At 40.0% G+C, this 16,516-nt stretch overlaps 1 protein-coding gene across 12 annotated transcripts in view; it reads right to left on the bottom strand.

Annotated features, from left to right (window-relative positions):
* SLC6A6 (solute carrier family 6 member 6) overlaps positions 1-16,516 on the bottom strand; it is a 61,033-nt gene that overhangs the window by 17,832 nt on the left and 26,685 nt on the right. For all 12 annotated transcript variants that reach the window (XM_088663282.1, XM_088663284.1, XM_060271389.2 and 9 more), the window contains 7 exons: positions 14,561-14,800; positions 13,800-13,934; positions 10,544-10,778; positions 8,148-8,280; positions 5,344-5,478; positions 3,572-3,675; positions 3,335-3,459 (listed from right to left, as the gene is read on the bottom strand). In XM_088663282.1, the coding sequence (XP_088519408.1) occupies positions 3,335-3,459; positions 3,572-3,675; positions 5,344-5,478; positions 8,148-8,280; positions 10,544-10,778; positions 13,800-13,934; positions 14,561-14,800 (1,107 nt within the window). The remainder of the gene's footprint in view (positions 1-3,334; positions 3,460-3,571; positions 3,676-5,343; positions 5,479-8,147; positions 8,281-10,543; positions 10,779-13,799; positions 13,935-14,560; positions 14,801-16,516) is intronic.

Here is a 16,516-nt window from a genome sequence, read left to right as displayed (position 1 = left end):
AGATGAGCAGCTGGGCTTATGGTGTGAATGAGACATAGTTATAGGATGACCGGTTCCTGTGCTCCTTTAAGAACAGAGGGGGGAAATGCCATACATGTTCTCTTTGTTTTTGCAACCCCCGGCCCCTCCTTGGACAAATAAACCAACAAAATATCCTTCAAGGGTTTGGGATTTGTGCTCCACAGGCCAGATTTGGAGCTGTTGTACCCCTTCACAGTTCTATCAATGCCAACAAAAAGCATTTCCATACCACAACAAAGGAAGTGGAAAAACTGACTTGACTATCTAAATAATCAATCCTCAGTCCCTTCCTCTGAAGGGGTTGGTAGCTGCATTGTGTTAATGGCTTACCCAGTGTCTATAATGAATCAATTTGCTGCTATCAGTAGGCAGTATTCTTTTAAGATATGAAGCAATAGCTGCTGTTTTTTAATTCTGAAAACATGCTGGCTGAAATAAGGCTAATGTCCCTCAACTAGTATTGTTAATAATCATTGGTAGATTATTCCATATCTGCACTGTGGATGGGCCACTAGAAGCCAAAACCAAGCTTATTTCCATGGCACATGACAGTCATGCACTACAATGAGATGAGCTTTCAGTTTATATTGGTGCCACTTATTCAGGTGCAATAAAGAATCATATAGAGGTGAAAAACCCAAAAAGTGCTATGTTTATTTTTAAAGTATTTGGGTAGTTTTAAAGATGACTAAAAATATTGCATCAACACTTTTGATACAAGCTTTTGTTTAAAGAAAATACACTGGCATTCCAGAGTCAGTTTATAGCTCTACTTTGTTTTTCTTCTTCTTTTATCTGTTACAAAGTACAGCAGAAGAATTCTCTCCACAGATTAGTCCTTGTCACTCACCACTGAATGCCTCTGCTACCTTCCATTTTCCATGCCATTAAACTGAATGGAAAGGCAGATAGGTGCAGCAAAATGAAAAAATGCTGGCACCCCAATCCTGAATCTATGGTCTTCACCTCAGAGTTGAGCATGACCCACTAAGTTAGTTGAGCATGACCCACTAAAATAAATGAGATTTAAGTTAGACATGCCCTTGATTTCAATGGAAATTAAGTGCAGCCACTTATCTCTGAATTGGTGGCATTGGGGCAAATGCATATTTAAGGTTATGCTCAATGGGTCTTATCCACATCATTCCCTCTTGTGAACCAACTGCTGAGACTGAATACATTATTTTTTAAAAATAAAAATTGCATCAGTCAGTTATTTCGGAAGGGAAATAGAATTGAATCCAGTTCCTCCACTTCCCATTGAAACAATGCACTGAAAATATTTTAGCTTTTTTAAAAGAAAAAGGAGGGGAGAGGCTATGCTCACCTCAAGCTGTTCTATGCATACAGAGCTAAAAAGTACTGGTTTCCTGGGCTCATCTCTCAATGGAGCTCACTATGGCCAACTATTGTATCCTGCAGTTGCTTATCTGCTCATAAAGTTACTTAGGCTGATCTCCTACCCACCATACCTGCCAAGTCCTGGATGGAAAGATCCGGGATCGGCAGCCCGCGACACCGGAAGTTGCGTAGACGCAACTTCCGGTGGCGCTTTGCCCTTCTATGGGCACCAGAAAATGGCGGCGCCAGCGCCGGAAGTCGCTTTCATGCATGACCGGAAACACGTAAAAGCGACTTCCGGCGCCGCCATTTTCTGACGCCGGCAGAAGCAGATTTAAGGGAGAATATCGGGATAAAAACCTAAACGGGAGACCGCCGGGAAACTGTAGGGAAAAAGGGGTTTTCCCGGCGGAAACGGGATACTTGGCAGCTATGCTACCCACATGTACTTGGAAGTAAGTCCGACTGAACTAAGTGGGTCTAAGTTAACATCAGCCTTAGCCACTTTTTCATTTTAAAAAGTGCTATGTAAGACTAAGGCATCAAACATTTAGATCTGATGGCTACTATCTTTCAACAGACTCACAAGCACATGCTTACTCAGAAGAAATAAAACCTGCTGTGTTCAGTGTGGTTTGCTCTCAGATGTGTGTGCATAGGATTGCAGCCTTAAGCATGCTTAAGCTAATTGAAATCAACAGTTAAGCTCTGCATTGGGATGTTTATAGCCATTCCCAGCTCCCTCATTTTCCTGCCTGCCTGTCTGCCTGCCTTGAAGAACTAGCCATTTGTTAAATAAATAAAAATAAAATTTGAGGGAATATACGGATCTCCACTGGCATTCCTCACCACTATTAAAATGGCACTATAGGAAGAAAAACCAATCTGTTTGACAATATGGCACGTCAAAATCACGGTACAAGTTTTCCCCACAGCACCCGAATGGGTGACCTTTGTCTGCTGCCTGAGGTGTGCATTAATATTAGGGTAGTCACAGCCTTTTAATGGCTTCACATCCAATGCTGATGCACATTTCTTGCCTTTTCAAGCTGTTTTGAACCTTACCAAACCTGCACTCACAGAGAAAAATAAAATGTGTATAATGGATATGACCAGCAGAAACCTCTGGGGTTCTACAATACCCTTTTTACTAGCTAGTTGCAGAAATTGCTGCCAGCCAGTCTAAGTGCTACCGTTTTAAAGTAAGTTTACATAGACTACAATAAAAAGAGCATTTGCTCTAGCATGTCTGGGCTTCGAAGGCATAGTTAATTTGAGTTGTTGTGCTTCCTCAGGTGTTACAAGGCAAGTCCAAAAAAGTGTGCCTGGTTTGTTTGAAAGTAAATGAGATAGGGACATATTGTCCTTTTAATGCACACGTATCCTAGGGAAAAGTGTGGGAATCAATGCACTGTTTCCTGTATATGGAAGTGCTCTATGCACAAATGTAAAAGATGTTGGAAGGGCAGGAAGGGTGCAAAAAGGGGGGACTCCTCTCTTCCTAGTTTCTATACAGCCTTGTCATGGAAAGCAATGGCCCTTCACTAAAATATACATGGTACAATAAAACTCAAGGCACATCCTAGCACAGCTATAATCTCCAGAGGTCACTTGCTGTGGGTCTATGGAGATTTCAGCGATCATATCTATTAGGAATTTGATTGAAGCAAATGGTGAGCGACCACAGAGGTTCATATATTTATAAACTGTTTGCATCTCACATATTTTTGACTCGGTTCTGGGCATTTCTTTTAAAAGTCAATTTTTTGTTTCTGCATGTTTTCAATTTGTTTCAAATTGTCACACCCATTGAAATAAAATAAGACTTTGTCTCCTGAAATGCTGAGTAATTTTACTTTCCAAAATATCTCCTTTTGGGGGGAGGGGGAGGGGGCAGTTGATTTGGTTTGTATTACTTTGCTCACACACTGGGTGGCAGTGCCCACCATCACTGCCACCGACACCATCGTACCTGACTCTGCCACATCAGCAATGTCCACCCCTTGCTCTTGTGCCATGAAGCCCAGGACGGAAAAAATTGCGAAGCCAGACACAAAACTGGTACCACTGTTCAGGCATCCCAGCAGCAAACAGTCCCTAAGTCACACATATGTCATGGAGGAAGTTAATTGGAGAAAAAAAATGAACCCATGGTTCCCTACACATCAATTAGCTAACATGTACTAAACCCCTTTGGTAGGAAACTTGCCTATAGCAGTTGTATTTGTATTTATTGTAGCTCCCCAAGGAAGTCATTGCACCTAAGCAGATTGCATAGGAGAAGAAGATTTGCGTCCCGGCATCTATCCAGACCTAAAGAAAACACGAAAAGGCCCATTAGAAGGCTGCATTTTGCACCAGCACTAGCCATTTATCTAAAGCTAATACAGACTATGCAACCCCCACAATGTGACAACAATAGAAGTCTCTTTAAAATAATCTGCTTATAAATGCTAGCCATTGAATGCACCTACACTGTTCAATACCATATCACAACATTTTGGCATAAAAGTGAATAAAAGCACAATCAGTTCTTTTAAACAAAAACGACAGAGCATTACATATATACAGTCCCAGTTTTGAGCGTCACCCGTTGTAGATCCCAGCAGACGCAAGATACACGCAAGATACATTTCAAGATCAGTTCAGTGGTTTAAGGATCCCAGGCTTTTTGGTGGATAGCACTATGCTCCCCCTCCAATACCTCTTAGGGTTTTTCTTGCTGTGGCCAATTATGTCTTCCAGTGTGCTCTGCTTAGGCCAGTGGTAGGGAACCTCACCAGACAGCTAAGGGCAAAACACTGTCCTCCAGCCCTGTCTGCCCCCTGGAACTCTCTCAAGGCCATACCCTTCACCAGCACTACTTTAAATTCCCTTAAGGGTTTTGCCTTTGTTGGAATGTCTTTGAACTATGACAATGCCTCTTGGTTTCCTGGACGGAGGATAGCAATGGCTGTGTGTAGAAACGAGTCCCACTGTACAAAGGTAAAAATTGCATTTGTTGCTTCACCCACTTTTGCAGCTGTCCCCTCCCACTACCGGCATGTGTCCCCTGCCCCGCAGAAGGCTGCCCAGGTGGGAATGTGACCCTTGGCCTGAAAGGGGTTCCCCAGCCCTGGCTTAGGCTAACAAAGAACAGTTTAACGAATCAGAACAGGAAAGAAGCAGCAACATCTCCCATAACTTCAATGCTCCTATATAAACTATGTTCCAGATGAATTGTACTCAATGGCATTTTCATCCTGCTTGTATCATACGTTGCTTTTCATTCACTGCTCGTATCACAATATTACCATAGTCTTATGTGCACCCCCCCTACTTTAACAGTTTTGCATTTCCCCATTGCTTGTGGCTGACCAGATCATGAAATAAGCTGTCACATAATTTGTAAGCAGTTGAAGATGGAGCAAAGAAAAGAAAGTGCTATACTCCTGCGCTTTACTAAGGGCTCTATCTTCCATACATTTGCATAGAAGCAAGTTTCTACGAAGCACGTGAAAGGTATTCAGCATTTCCCCTTTTTTTTCACTGTCCTTAACTGCCTTCCCCCAAGGGTGTCCATATTACACGGACAATTGCAAATACTCACAAGTGCTCCTTACCGTTCTGTTCGCTGCTCCATAATTTTGCTGCCTTTAAGAGCTAAAGACTGAAGCAAAAATTATCTCCCTTACCTTGTCCACAGCCTAATATCAACAAAAAAGCTGAGATGCTATATTTGGACACAGTCTACAAGCCTCAGAATCCTTCTGATATAAAAAGATATACACACATGGAAAATGCATTAACACATTAACAATAATAACCTTTTTGACAAGATATGGTGGAAAGGAATAACACCATGGAGGTAATCTTCAATTAGGTTTTGACTGCTTCAAGATTACAAGAAAATCTACTGCACAATCATCCCACTGCCCTCCTCACATTTTGTTTAGATCATAGGAAGAAAAGTATCATCACTTCCAGTTTTTAGTAACCCACCTGTGGATCTGTTAGTCGATAGATGTCAGGGTAAAGATAAAACTTGATGCCGTTTGCAGCTCCAGGTAAAGTGACACCACGGATTAACAGTACAAGAAGCATGATGAATGGGAAAGTTGCTGTTACATACACAACCTGGTATTAAAAATGAAAAAGTTATCATTTTTTGATCATAAAAAGCTAGAATTTTAATTGTATACACCTGGTATTTGAGGTTACAAATGGACTCATCTCTTATCTTCAATTCTTATCCTCCTGTTTGCTCTCAGCTTTCATTATTCAGTGGATCACAGTTCCCCTAAACTGCATGAGCATATATCCATCATGACAGAGAAAGTACATTATCAGACTTTAATGCTGACTTTAATACTGGTCACATTTCGGTTTCCAGTTCTCCCAGGTCACCGCTATGTCAGGCGTGATCAACATGGTGCTCTCCAACTACCATCCTCTCTGACCATTGGCTGTGCTGGTTGGACCACTAGTGAGGCCGACAAGGCAACACACTTCATTCTCATTATACAGATGTCTACAGGTGGCATTCACCGCAATAATGAAGCATGTAGAATTAAAATAAATAAATCACATATTGAGCAGTGAAATTTGAGTACTGGAGGTGTTCCTTACTTCCTTAGTATGCTCAATAGAACTTATTTATTTATAATATCATTAAGCACTCATCATCAGGAGATACACTAAAGGCTGGAAGTGATGTGTGGCATCCCATGTAGATGACAACCATCTGCCCAATAAAAAGCTGTTCCTTACTTATCATCTGAAGCGCCATAGCCCAATGGTGAACATTTGCTTTGCCTACAGAAGGTCCCAGATTCAACCCCCGGCACTTTCAGGTAGGACTGGGAGGGACCCCTACTTCAAATACTGGAGAGTTGCTGCCAGTCAGTCTTGAAAATACTGAACTACTGTATCAAAGGCACCCAACTTTGTTCCTATTGTATCCAGCACAGAAAAAGGATGAACCTGGGCATGATCAACTGAGAATGTCTTATAACACAAACTGAATAAATAGAAGGTGATGTATAAAATCAGTATGCACAAGAGATTACCCCAGCAGAATTGTACCCCTTGCTTAATTCTGAATGATTGTCCCAAAGTACATGTGTGCCTTCTAGAAATCTGCCTCAAACATACTCATCCAGTCAAATTCTAACTGGTCATTGTTTATTTATTTATTTGGTTCCTTTCTTCTGCTAATAGGGTCAGATGATGCCACCCAGTAATTACAGCTCTGCTACTTTAATATAGTTTTGTTTTTGTGAAATTGGTTTAGCAAGATAAAAGCTCCTGAGATGCATCTTCCTGCCTTTTAAGTGAACCTCGGGAGATTTAACAGGCAGATATCAAAGCCTGTTGCACCATAATAACTTCTGCAGCCAGTCTGATCTCTAAATGCAACACCCTTCCATATCATGCCCTGCTTTTCTTTTGGAAAATTACATTTCTATGTGTGTAATTTTTTCCTGAATTTTTCTTCCCAAAGTATTTTAATTTGCTTTTAAAAATAATCCATGCCTTTGTTATTCCCCTCCCCTTCTTTTCTACATTAAACAAGTATTTGTAAATAGTTTTTTTGGTTCATCACAATTACCAACTTTAACTGTTACTATTATTACATTCATTAGTCACTTTCCCCCCACAAGTGACTCAAACTGACTTAAAGAAACAAAACTCACCAGCTTTTTCGCCCCAAGATTGTCACTGAGAAATTATTTCAAACTAAGCCAACCTAGCATATTTTGCCAATGTGAATTAATTGTAAAAGAAGTATTTTCAGCCAGAACAAACACTGAGCTATGCAAACTGCTTTTTGGATTTAAAAAAAGGTTGGACATTCAAATTTATGCACTTTTTTCTTTTTACATATGTTTAAAATGAAGGGAGGACTGACTACTATCTAATTATTATCATTGGGCAAGGCATTATCTTCCAGAAGTACACTGTTGACAAATGTGAAAAATCAATGAGGCCTGTTCATCAATTCAAAGAAAAAGAATAAATCTAAAAATGTTCAACAGCTATGACCTTGGAGGAACAACTAAAAAACAGAAGCCAGATGTTATGAGAGTTTCTGAACTCATTCTGAGTTTTTTCCAAGTTTTCAGTGGGTCTAGCCAAAGAATTCACAGAGGAAACAACATAATAAATAAATGGATCCTCCATCCTTGGATAAACAAGGAATATGTTGAGGTGCAGTAATAAAACTGCTAGCATATTTGCAGGGCTCGGTATGGCTTCAACCACATGTTGAGTAACCTGCATTGCAGGGGTTTGGACTAGATGACCCTCAAGGTCCCTTCCAACTCTACAATTCTATAATTCTAGGAAAGGTTCAAAATAACATTGGGAACTAGCCTTTGCTAAGAAGGCAACAGAATAATTTAAGATGATGTGGAGAGTGTGCAAAACCACTGCATAAAACTTATTTCTGAACCTATTTAAACACTTCGGCTATAACCCTAAAGCGTATGTGTGTAAAGAGGTAGAATTCAAAAGCAGATTATGCTCTGTTGGTATCAAACAGAAGTTAAAGCAGAGGAATATTTTGAATTTCTCTGGCCTTTTTAACACCTCATTTTCCCTCTTATTGGAAACTATGAAGCAAAAAGTGGGGGAAAGATTGAGCAAGCTTGGAAGTTTGTTCAAGATCCCCCTGTTTGAGATGCACTGAGGGAGTGAGAGGAACATGACTCCAAAGAGAACATTTTCTTTTTGGACTTGCCAATACCAGCACTCCAAGAAACAAGGCAGTTATAATTGCAAAGGGAGAGGCTGAGAGCACTTACTTTCCCAGTGGACTTTACACCTTTCCAAATGCAAAAGAAACATATCACCCAGACAAGGAGGAGACATAGTGCCAGATCCCACTTGATCACACCAGGCTCATCAATTCCTGAAGACAAGCTCAATACGTTGTGCCTTAAAGGGGGAAAAAAGAGGAAAGAAACGAGACAAAAGGTATGATAAAACAAATTGAACAGCTGCTCCACAAGAACCAGTCTTTAAAAGCAGGATGATGCTACTTCCCACATTGCCTAAACGGATTAGCTGGACACATGGGAAAGGTCCATTGTTCTATTTGTAGTGTTCCAAAGAGCTGGGAGTGATAATTATCACTCAGCTTGTTAAAACTATTCTGTTCACTCTGGAATATTTTGAACTGAATCCATTTGTCTACAGGCAATCCTTGCTTTGCACCGGGGTTACATTCTGGACTTCTGAACACGTCGGCAGGGCCCACATAAAGTATTCCATTCCGCCCCTTTAGTGACATTTTCAGGTCACTTCCCAGTTTGACGCCATGTGCACATGCACATGCTCTTTGAATCTGATGGGGCTACTCTAAAACTAATGAAAAGAACTGATTTTTAAAAATAAAAATCTATGGTTCTAGGATAAAAATCAACCCACAAACCCACCCTTACAACTTCTTAGTATTTCTACTCATAACTAGTAATTTCTGTTGTGCAGGTATAAATACACAAACCTCTCCAACTTTGTTATATATTGCCTTAAATTGTAAACAAATCAATCACCATTATTTTAGATAGATTTAGTTAAGGGGGGGACCACCATATGTGTCATATAAGGGAACAGGATAGCAACCTGCTTCTATCACAGCACTATAATCACACAGATATTCATTTTAATAAGTAAACAAAACACAGAACTAGAGGAGTTGTGTAACTTCTGAAGCGTGTCCCATTTCAACTAAGATGAAGAACTGTTAAAAATAGAAATGGAGGATAATAAACTAGCTGTTCCCAAGGATCTCACTCATAAGAAGGAAAAGAGCAAAAACATTTTGCTAGATTTATGGCATCAAGTGTACATGAGCCAAAAGCGGATTTTGCTTCATTTTATTCAGCTCTTATTAGATTTGCATGTCTGAAGCATGTGATCAGCTTCCTGAGATTTCACATGAACCAAGCCTGCTGAGTCCTAAGCACTTATAAGCTTTTGGTTGGTAGCAGGGAACAATCAAAGTTCTTGTTTACTGGTAATTGCCCCCTGCTTCTTACTGTTTCATTATGTTTGCAACTATATACTATGAAATAAAATCTTCACAACTAAGAAATCAAAGCATGTGATGTACGGTAATCCCAAGAGGTAAGACTCTGGAAATAAAGCCAGATTTGCTTATCCCCTATGACTGCTGCTCAAACAAGCATGAGATTTACACAGATCATTAGCTCAAATAAGATATAATGATGGCCTCCAATGCACAATCAGCAGCACTGCTAAGAGGAAGATGTCGCTTAGCATACAAAGGTGAACATTTCAATAAAGCCAACCATGCCTGAGAAGTTTAGTGCTCAACAAGTACTACAACTGATAAAGATTTCAGGAAATATTCCACCTAATAAAGAGCAGTAGGCTTCATAACTCAGGCATAGTAACAGCTCCTAAGGATTATTTCATTCACAGTAGGACTGTTGTCTTCTGAATGTACCAAACTCAAGTGAATTAACACATGATAAAGAGGTTTACATATTTACAAGGCAACATGCATTATTCTGAGTTATGTAATTTATTAGCTAGCTCAGGGCAATGCAGTTGACCTCAATCTGTTAATACATACAACATAGTTATAAGATTACTGAACATTTATCATTAATGTAAGATGCAAAAAAAATAAAAATCCAATAAAAAGTTATTTAAAAAAATTAATGTAAAATGCAAAGTTCTTTGTTAAGGCCTTTCTGTGTAATAAGTTAACAAATACCTCCCACATAGATGGCATTCCTTGTGCAATGATTAACTTAAATATCTTAAATATCTGTATAAAATGCATGGTGAATCAAGGCCATCATTCACAGAGTCAACTTGAAACTTTATTTGAATAGGGCTAAATCACATAATCATAATCAAAACAGGAATATAGGGGTGTGCATTGTCTCTGAGACTTTATAACCTGACTTATTCATTTATTATTCTTATACTCTGTCCTTCCTCCTTGCAGAATCCAGAACAGTTAACAGTGATGTTAAAACATGACCCAAATATCACAATAAGACAATAATTAAAATTAGTAATAATAATAAATTAGTAATAATAATCCAAAACTCCTACAGAAATAGGTAATGCCCCATACTTTCCCTTACAATTTCAGTCACTCTTTTACTCTATGTTCTATGTCTCTTATAAAGTTCTCCAAAGAGCAACAATTAAAATTGCTTACTCCCAAAACTCTGTCACAGGAGAAGTGAAGTTAGTGGTATTCAGTGACAACCAGACGGTTTTGTTCTTCCTGAGAGTGTCTTCTATGCAGTTTTCTGTGTTCCACTCTTGGTCGCAGAAAGCCCAAGGCAGCTTACTCGTAAAAGAGTGGAATAGATAGTACAGCCCCCAAGCCAGGATGATGATGTAATACACATTCAAAAGCGACACGATCACTATGGAAGCATAACCTATTCCTGATTTTTTAAAAAAAGAAAGAAAGCAGAAGAAAGGAACATATGAAATTACACACATAAGTAAGGCTCGCTGGTATTACAGGTGAACATGTAATATTCACTAGTTTAGGAATCTCTATGTCTAGGGTTACAAAGGCAACAGTTCAACATCATATATCTTCTGCATTAAGCAGAGATGCATAATTTCAAGACTCAGATAAGGTATCAAGGGATTCCTCCTCTTTCACCAGTTGCACCCATGTTTCCAGAGAATTCAATAAGGAGTAGTAGTTCTTCCTAAAACAAAGTTGTGAGGTTGCAAAGGTATGCAAGCAATGGCTATCACATTTGGACTGCAAACATATAGATTATGGAAGGGTAACCTGTGGCCCTCTGGATGCTTTTGAACTTCATCTCTCATCAGTCCCATTATAAATTGGCCAGTGCTTAGAGCTGATGTAGTCCAGCAAGATCTGGAGGGCCACAGGTTGCCCACCCCTGTTGTGCACACTTACCTGGAAATAAGTCTCATTGAATTCAATGTGCCTTTCTTCTCAGTAGACATACAAATGATTGCACTGTTAATATTTAGGAACACCCTGCTACAACAAAACCACTGAAGCTACAACACTTGAGCAGGAGGAAATGGCCATGTAAATGAAGTACAATTCAATCTAAATAAAAATGGAAACCTAGGGACATGATGCACTACCTATGGCTCTGTGGCTTGTGTCCTGGTGGACTATACCTACTAGCAATAGTAGTAACAGCAGCAGCAGCAATAGTAATAGTAGTAGTAGTAGTTTCCCTCTCCGCCTCCCCAAGGAGTCAAGGGCAGCAAGCATACAAACAAGAAAACATCTAAAACCAATGCAGACTAGGAAGGAGCCCCAATTTAAAGCAGGTATTTGTTGGAAGACAATAATTATTCCATGTGCACAAGGCAAAAATGCTACATACCAATATGCTTTTGAAACGAAGGAGAATTTCAAAAGCACTTTGTGATGAAGTATTGGAGGGGAGATGTTCTGCTCTTCAAAGAAAAAATTCCCACTGGAGAACAGCACACCCCAGGAAATAGTTTGAAGTAGTTATTTCAATCCTGGCTTGTATTATGAAGCCACTCTTGGTTTTCGCAAACTATGAAAGCTTTAAACATATTTCTGAGTATCAGGAGCCAAAGCTAAATCACAGGAGATGGCTCTCTCAATCCAGATCTGCTTATGAGTCTCTCTGAGTCAATGTCAATTGCAGACAGTGGGCAATGGAAGTGTTGGCCTAACCTAGGGTGACAATCATTACGTATGGAACAGAATTCAGTGAAATGCACTGAATTCTCTGCAATGCAGTTATAAACAGTATTATTCTACTTATACCTCTGAATGCAATGTATAGCACAACCAGAGGAAGGAATACTGAGAATCAAGTCCTACTGTGTTCTTCTGCCTGTGTACAGCAGGGCTTGTTCCCAGTGTGAATAGTAGGACTCCAACTTTACAGTGCAATCTTATACATATCTACTCAGAAATAAATGCCATTGAATTCAGTGAGGCTTACTCTTATTTGAGAATGTATAGGGTCACAGTCATAAAACATTGGTTATAGCAACAGTAATAACAACATTCTGGAAAGGAAAGACAACATCTTTGTGCCAAATAAAACAATGTCAAAAGAAGGTCAGCAAACTGAATTTTGTAATATATGTACACATCTATCTTTTTCCCCCCAAAGATATCATGCCTGCTATATATAAATGTTTAACTTGCATATCAATGCTTGACAACAAAAAAATACTGCCCTGTTTGCTTTTCAAGCACAGGATCACTGGCAGATAAGGTCATGTCCTTTGCTGCTCCAAATGGCATGCCCACAGCTAATGAAGTTCAAATTGGCACAAAGCTTTACCTATAATTCCAATCCAAGCCCCATACACTTGGCAAGAAGTCCTATTGATCTCAATGGAACTTCCTTCTAAGTAAGTACTTTGGGAGACACAGAACTGGTATAAACTGGCAATCACCTTACACAACACTAAACTGTCCCAGAACAACTTAATGGCCTGTGAACACACCAGCTCCTTATTAACTATTGAGCTTTCTTGGACGATGGGAGCCATTCCACATTCTCCTGATGCAAATACCCATAGTAAAGCATTTCATAGTAATTAAAGATCAGAAATCTCAGAGAAGTTGTTCCAGAGAGTTTCATGTATTCTGAAGTATCCTATTTGAAATAATAGTAAATCCTAAACCTTCTATCAGGAACATATCAATTTCAATACTGCTCTTACATTTTTTTAAATAGAAAAGTTGTGTCAGCAGAGGCCAACCAAAATTTTGTTCTCATCAGGATCCCCACCCTGCCAAGCTAAAGTTATGTTTCAAACACAATACAAGGTCAGGGGGAAATTTGCTCCACGTTCCAGTTCTAAACTTGGAGGTGGAAGGGAGGGCAGGAAACAATACCACCTCCAATAGCTCAGAGCTGGAGGGGAGGTGGGAGAAAAAGCTTTTTGTACTTCTGTGACCAACACCCCACTGCCCCCCTTTTCAGGGTCTATCTCCTCAAAAGGCAACACTGTGGATGTGGTGGAGATGTCAGAGGGAACTGCCCATAGGCAGCTTCTGAAGTCCTCACTGTCCTGGACACTCTGGCATTCTCAAGCTGGGCCTTGAATCTTGTTGTGGAATTCCTGCCAGGTATGGCAAGCAGGTGTTGCTCTCAGTGCAAAAATGTCTCCAAGACCAGTACTGTACTGTTTAACTTTTCCCCAGAGAGGTGTGAGACAACCATCCAGCTGGATGGGAAAAAACTAAAAGGAAAGGATAGGAATTAAATAAAATCAGTCACCAAAAAAGTTAAGGATAAAACCTGTTTCCTGCCCTGCTGACCCCAGTCACAGGGAGCCATGCCTCTGCATAGTCTCACCCTTTCCTTCGCATAGCTGCAAGGTGAAGATAGAATGTCACAGACTTTTGGGAACTAACTTAGATGTGTGCATGTACATATATATATTTATAACAAATTAGGCAGATAACTAACCGGTGAAGATAGGGCAGATCTTTTCCCAGCATGTAATTCCTCCTTCGGAGGTATACTGTCCTAGTGCCACCTCCAGGAAAAACACGGGAAGACCTCCCCCAAACAGAAAAATGAAATAAGGTATGAGAAATGCACCTGTAGAGAAAACACAGAAGGAAGATTAGGATGATTCTTTCACTCTATGAATTTTTTTCTTAATGGAGTAGCAGCTGGTGGTGGTATATAAGTATCACTATGAAATCTGGCCCATGTGCTTGTTAGCATGTTCTGAAATTGCCACTTGAGAGCAAAGATTAATCAAACTTTAAATATGTTACACAAATGCCCTGCTATTTTCAGATTAAGAAATGGGGAACAATGTGAAAGAAAATGTGCAACAGAATGGTTTCCTTTCATTGCATACTGGAAGATTAGGTAAAATCTCAAGGCAATTGTTTTCTTGTTTTACAATGTCTCAGAATTTAATGACCTGCTCTTTTACAAAGTGTACTGCATGTAACAGCTGTAAGAGTTTTTAAAAAGCAAATTAAGTGCAGTGAAATGCATACCAGAAATATGTGACTGGCTTTCACTAATATGAATCAAATTTCCCCTTTTCAAAAAAAAAAAAAAATAAGCTGGGCAGTAGCTATTACTCCAATAGCACTTCCAGTTGATCGCATTCATCTTCAGAGCAGCCCTGCTTCCCCACACACCCATTCACATGAAAGGGAGCTGCTATCCACATCCCAAACCATTATGAAAGCGACAACAATACTCACCTCCGCCATTTTTGTAGCAGAGATACGGAAATCGCCAAACATTGCCTAATCCAATAAATCCTCCAGCCACAGACAACAGAAAGTCAATCTTACTGGCCCACTTTTCACGCTGTGGTGGCTTCCCCTCTGCCTCATCCTCAGGGCGTGTCCCAGGGCTCTTGCCAGGGGAAGGTTTGAGAATGTCCTTGTGGAAATCTTTCAGACACTGCAGTTTCTCCTTTGTTGCCATGTTTTTGCTTTCTAAAACGAAGGAAATTACAATATAGGTTTTATAATCCACGTTATTTGGAAGACAAACAGGTACCTGTGCTTACAAATCACCTTGGCAAACAAAAAGTTTCCTTCAAATTCATCCACATTTTCAAGCCAGTATATGCAGAAGATGCAGCTGACGGTTATTCCTATCTTGACCCCACAAATGAGTTTAAAAGTACACTTATGCCTCTTTCCCATTGACACCTATGAAGGGTCTCTTCACAATAGAAGTTTAGCATTCCAGGTACCTGAGCAGTCTGGAAAAAACAATCCTTGGATCCTAATGACAGTGTTAGTAAGATACTTTGTGTTAGAGAAGAGGCGGAAGCCTCTCTGTTACTCAGAGTATTAAAAACATAAGCAGGATTGCCATGTATTGTGACACCTTTTCAGGCCAGCAGGAAGTAAAATGGATCTGCACAGAAGAGATGTGAAAATCCATCTGAGTCAGGCCTGTAAAAACAGGCGAACTGCCACCACTATGCTTTTGTTCCCTTTCCCTCCCAGAGCCACCTTTTAGACGGGGGCTCAAGCACTTGCCAGGCTTCTTCCTAAAGCACCTTTGGAAAGTGGCTGTGGATTAAGGTATAAGAGTGCAGAATAGGTAATGTGTGCATAACAAAATTAAGAGGACAGGTAGAGTTTCTAGGGAAAGGCCAGAAGTGTGTGCCTTGGGGATGAATGGTGAAACAGTGATGGTGCTAAGGGGGGGGGGGGAGGGAAGAAGGAAGGAAGGAAGGAAAGAAGCAAGGAAGAAAGAAAGAAGCAGTGTATTCTGCAGAGATGGGAGATGCCAGGAACACACCTAGCCACTGGGCATTCGCTTGAATGTCCTTGCCACTCCTGGTGTGCAACCCCAGATTTTTAAGTACTCTTTACCTACAGTTGTGAAGAGATTATCAACAGGCTTAACTCCTCTTTAGGCAACTACCGTAGCAGATACCACTCTGCCTTTATGTTTATATCAGCTTAGTACCAGTAAATGGGAGAGGACCACTGTAGAAAATCAGCCCTCTATTATGTCAACACATTACTTTTTCTTTGCACTGACCCAGTGTCCATTCCAAGCCTGTAATTTCTCTCCGAGAATCATCATGGGCTGAAATATTAAGGCTTTACAAAGAGAGTTATCATGGAGCTTATATTAAAAGTGATCCCCCGCCCCCCACTTTAAACATAGTGATTTATCCTAATGAGCGGAAGGCTCTAAAGCAGCAGTTTCTTTCTTCTTCTATTTTTGTATCTTGGTACTGATTAAACAACAAAACCCCTGCATAAATAAAACCTTTCTGTTCAGTTCAGTTTCGGCATACAGCCCCGCCTCATTTCACTGCCATCTCAGCATCTCACTTAGATTTCAAAATAAATAGGTCTGACTCACTCCTGATACGCAATAGAATGTTCTTTGCCATAGCAGTGGCTTTTTAGTTAATGAAATAGCCAAAGACAAGGCTTGCTTTAAGAAAACTCCAGGGCAAAGTGAACCCTAGAAGGTCACACTGGCTTATATATTTTGCTGTCAGCTGTTAAATTGCAAAAAGTATGATATATATATATATATATATATATATATATATATATATATATAATCCCCATCCACATGCGCACACACACACTTGTGTTATATATGTTAAATAAAAAGGGGGGGGGAGATAAACACACACAAAATTTCATCCAGAGCGCATGTTCAAAACAGTCCAT

The sequence above is a fragment of the Zootoca vivipara genome, chromosome 2 (assembly GCF_965207765.1).
Source record: "Zootoca vivipara chromosome 2, rZooViv2.hap1.1, whole genome shotgun sequence".
Taxonomy (NCBI): domain Eukaryota; kingdom Metazoa; phylum Chordata; class Lepidosauria; order Squamata; family Lacertidae; genus Zootoca; species Zootoca vivipara.
The sequence above is the reverse complement of the archived record's forward strand: the minus strand, read 5'-3'. Positions and strand labels throughout refer to the sequence as shown.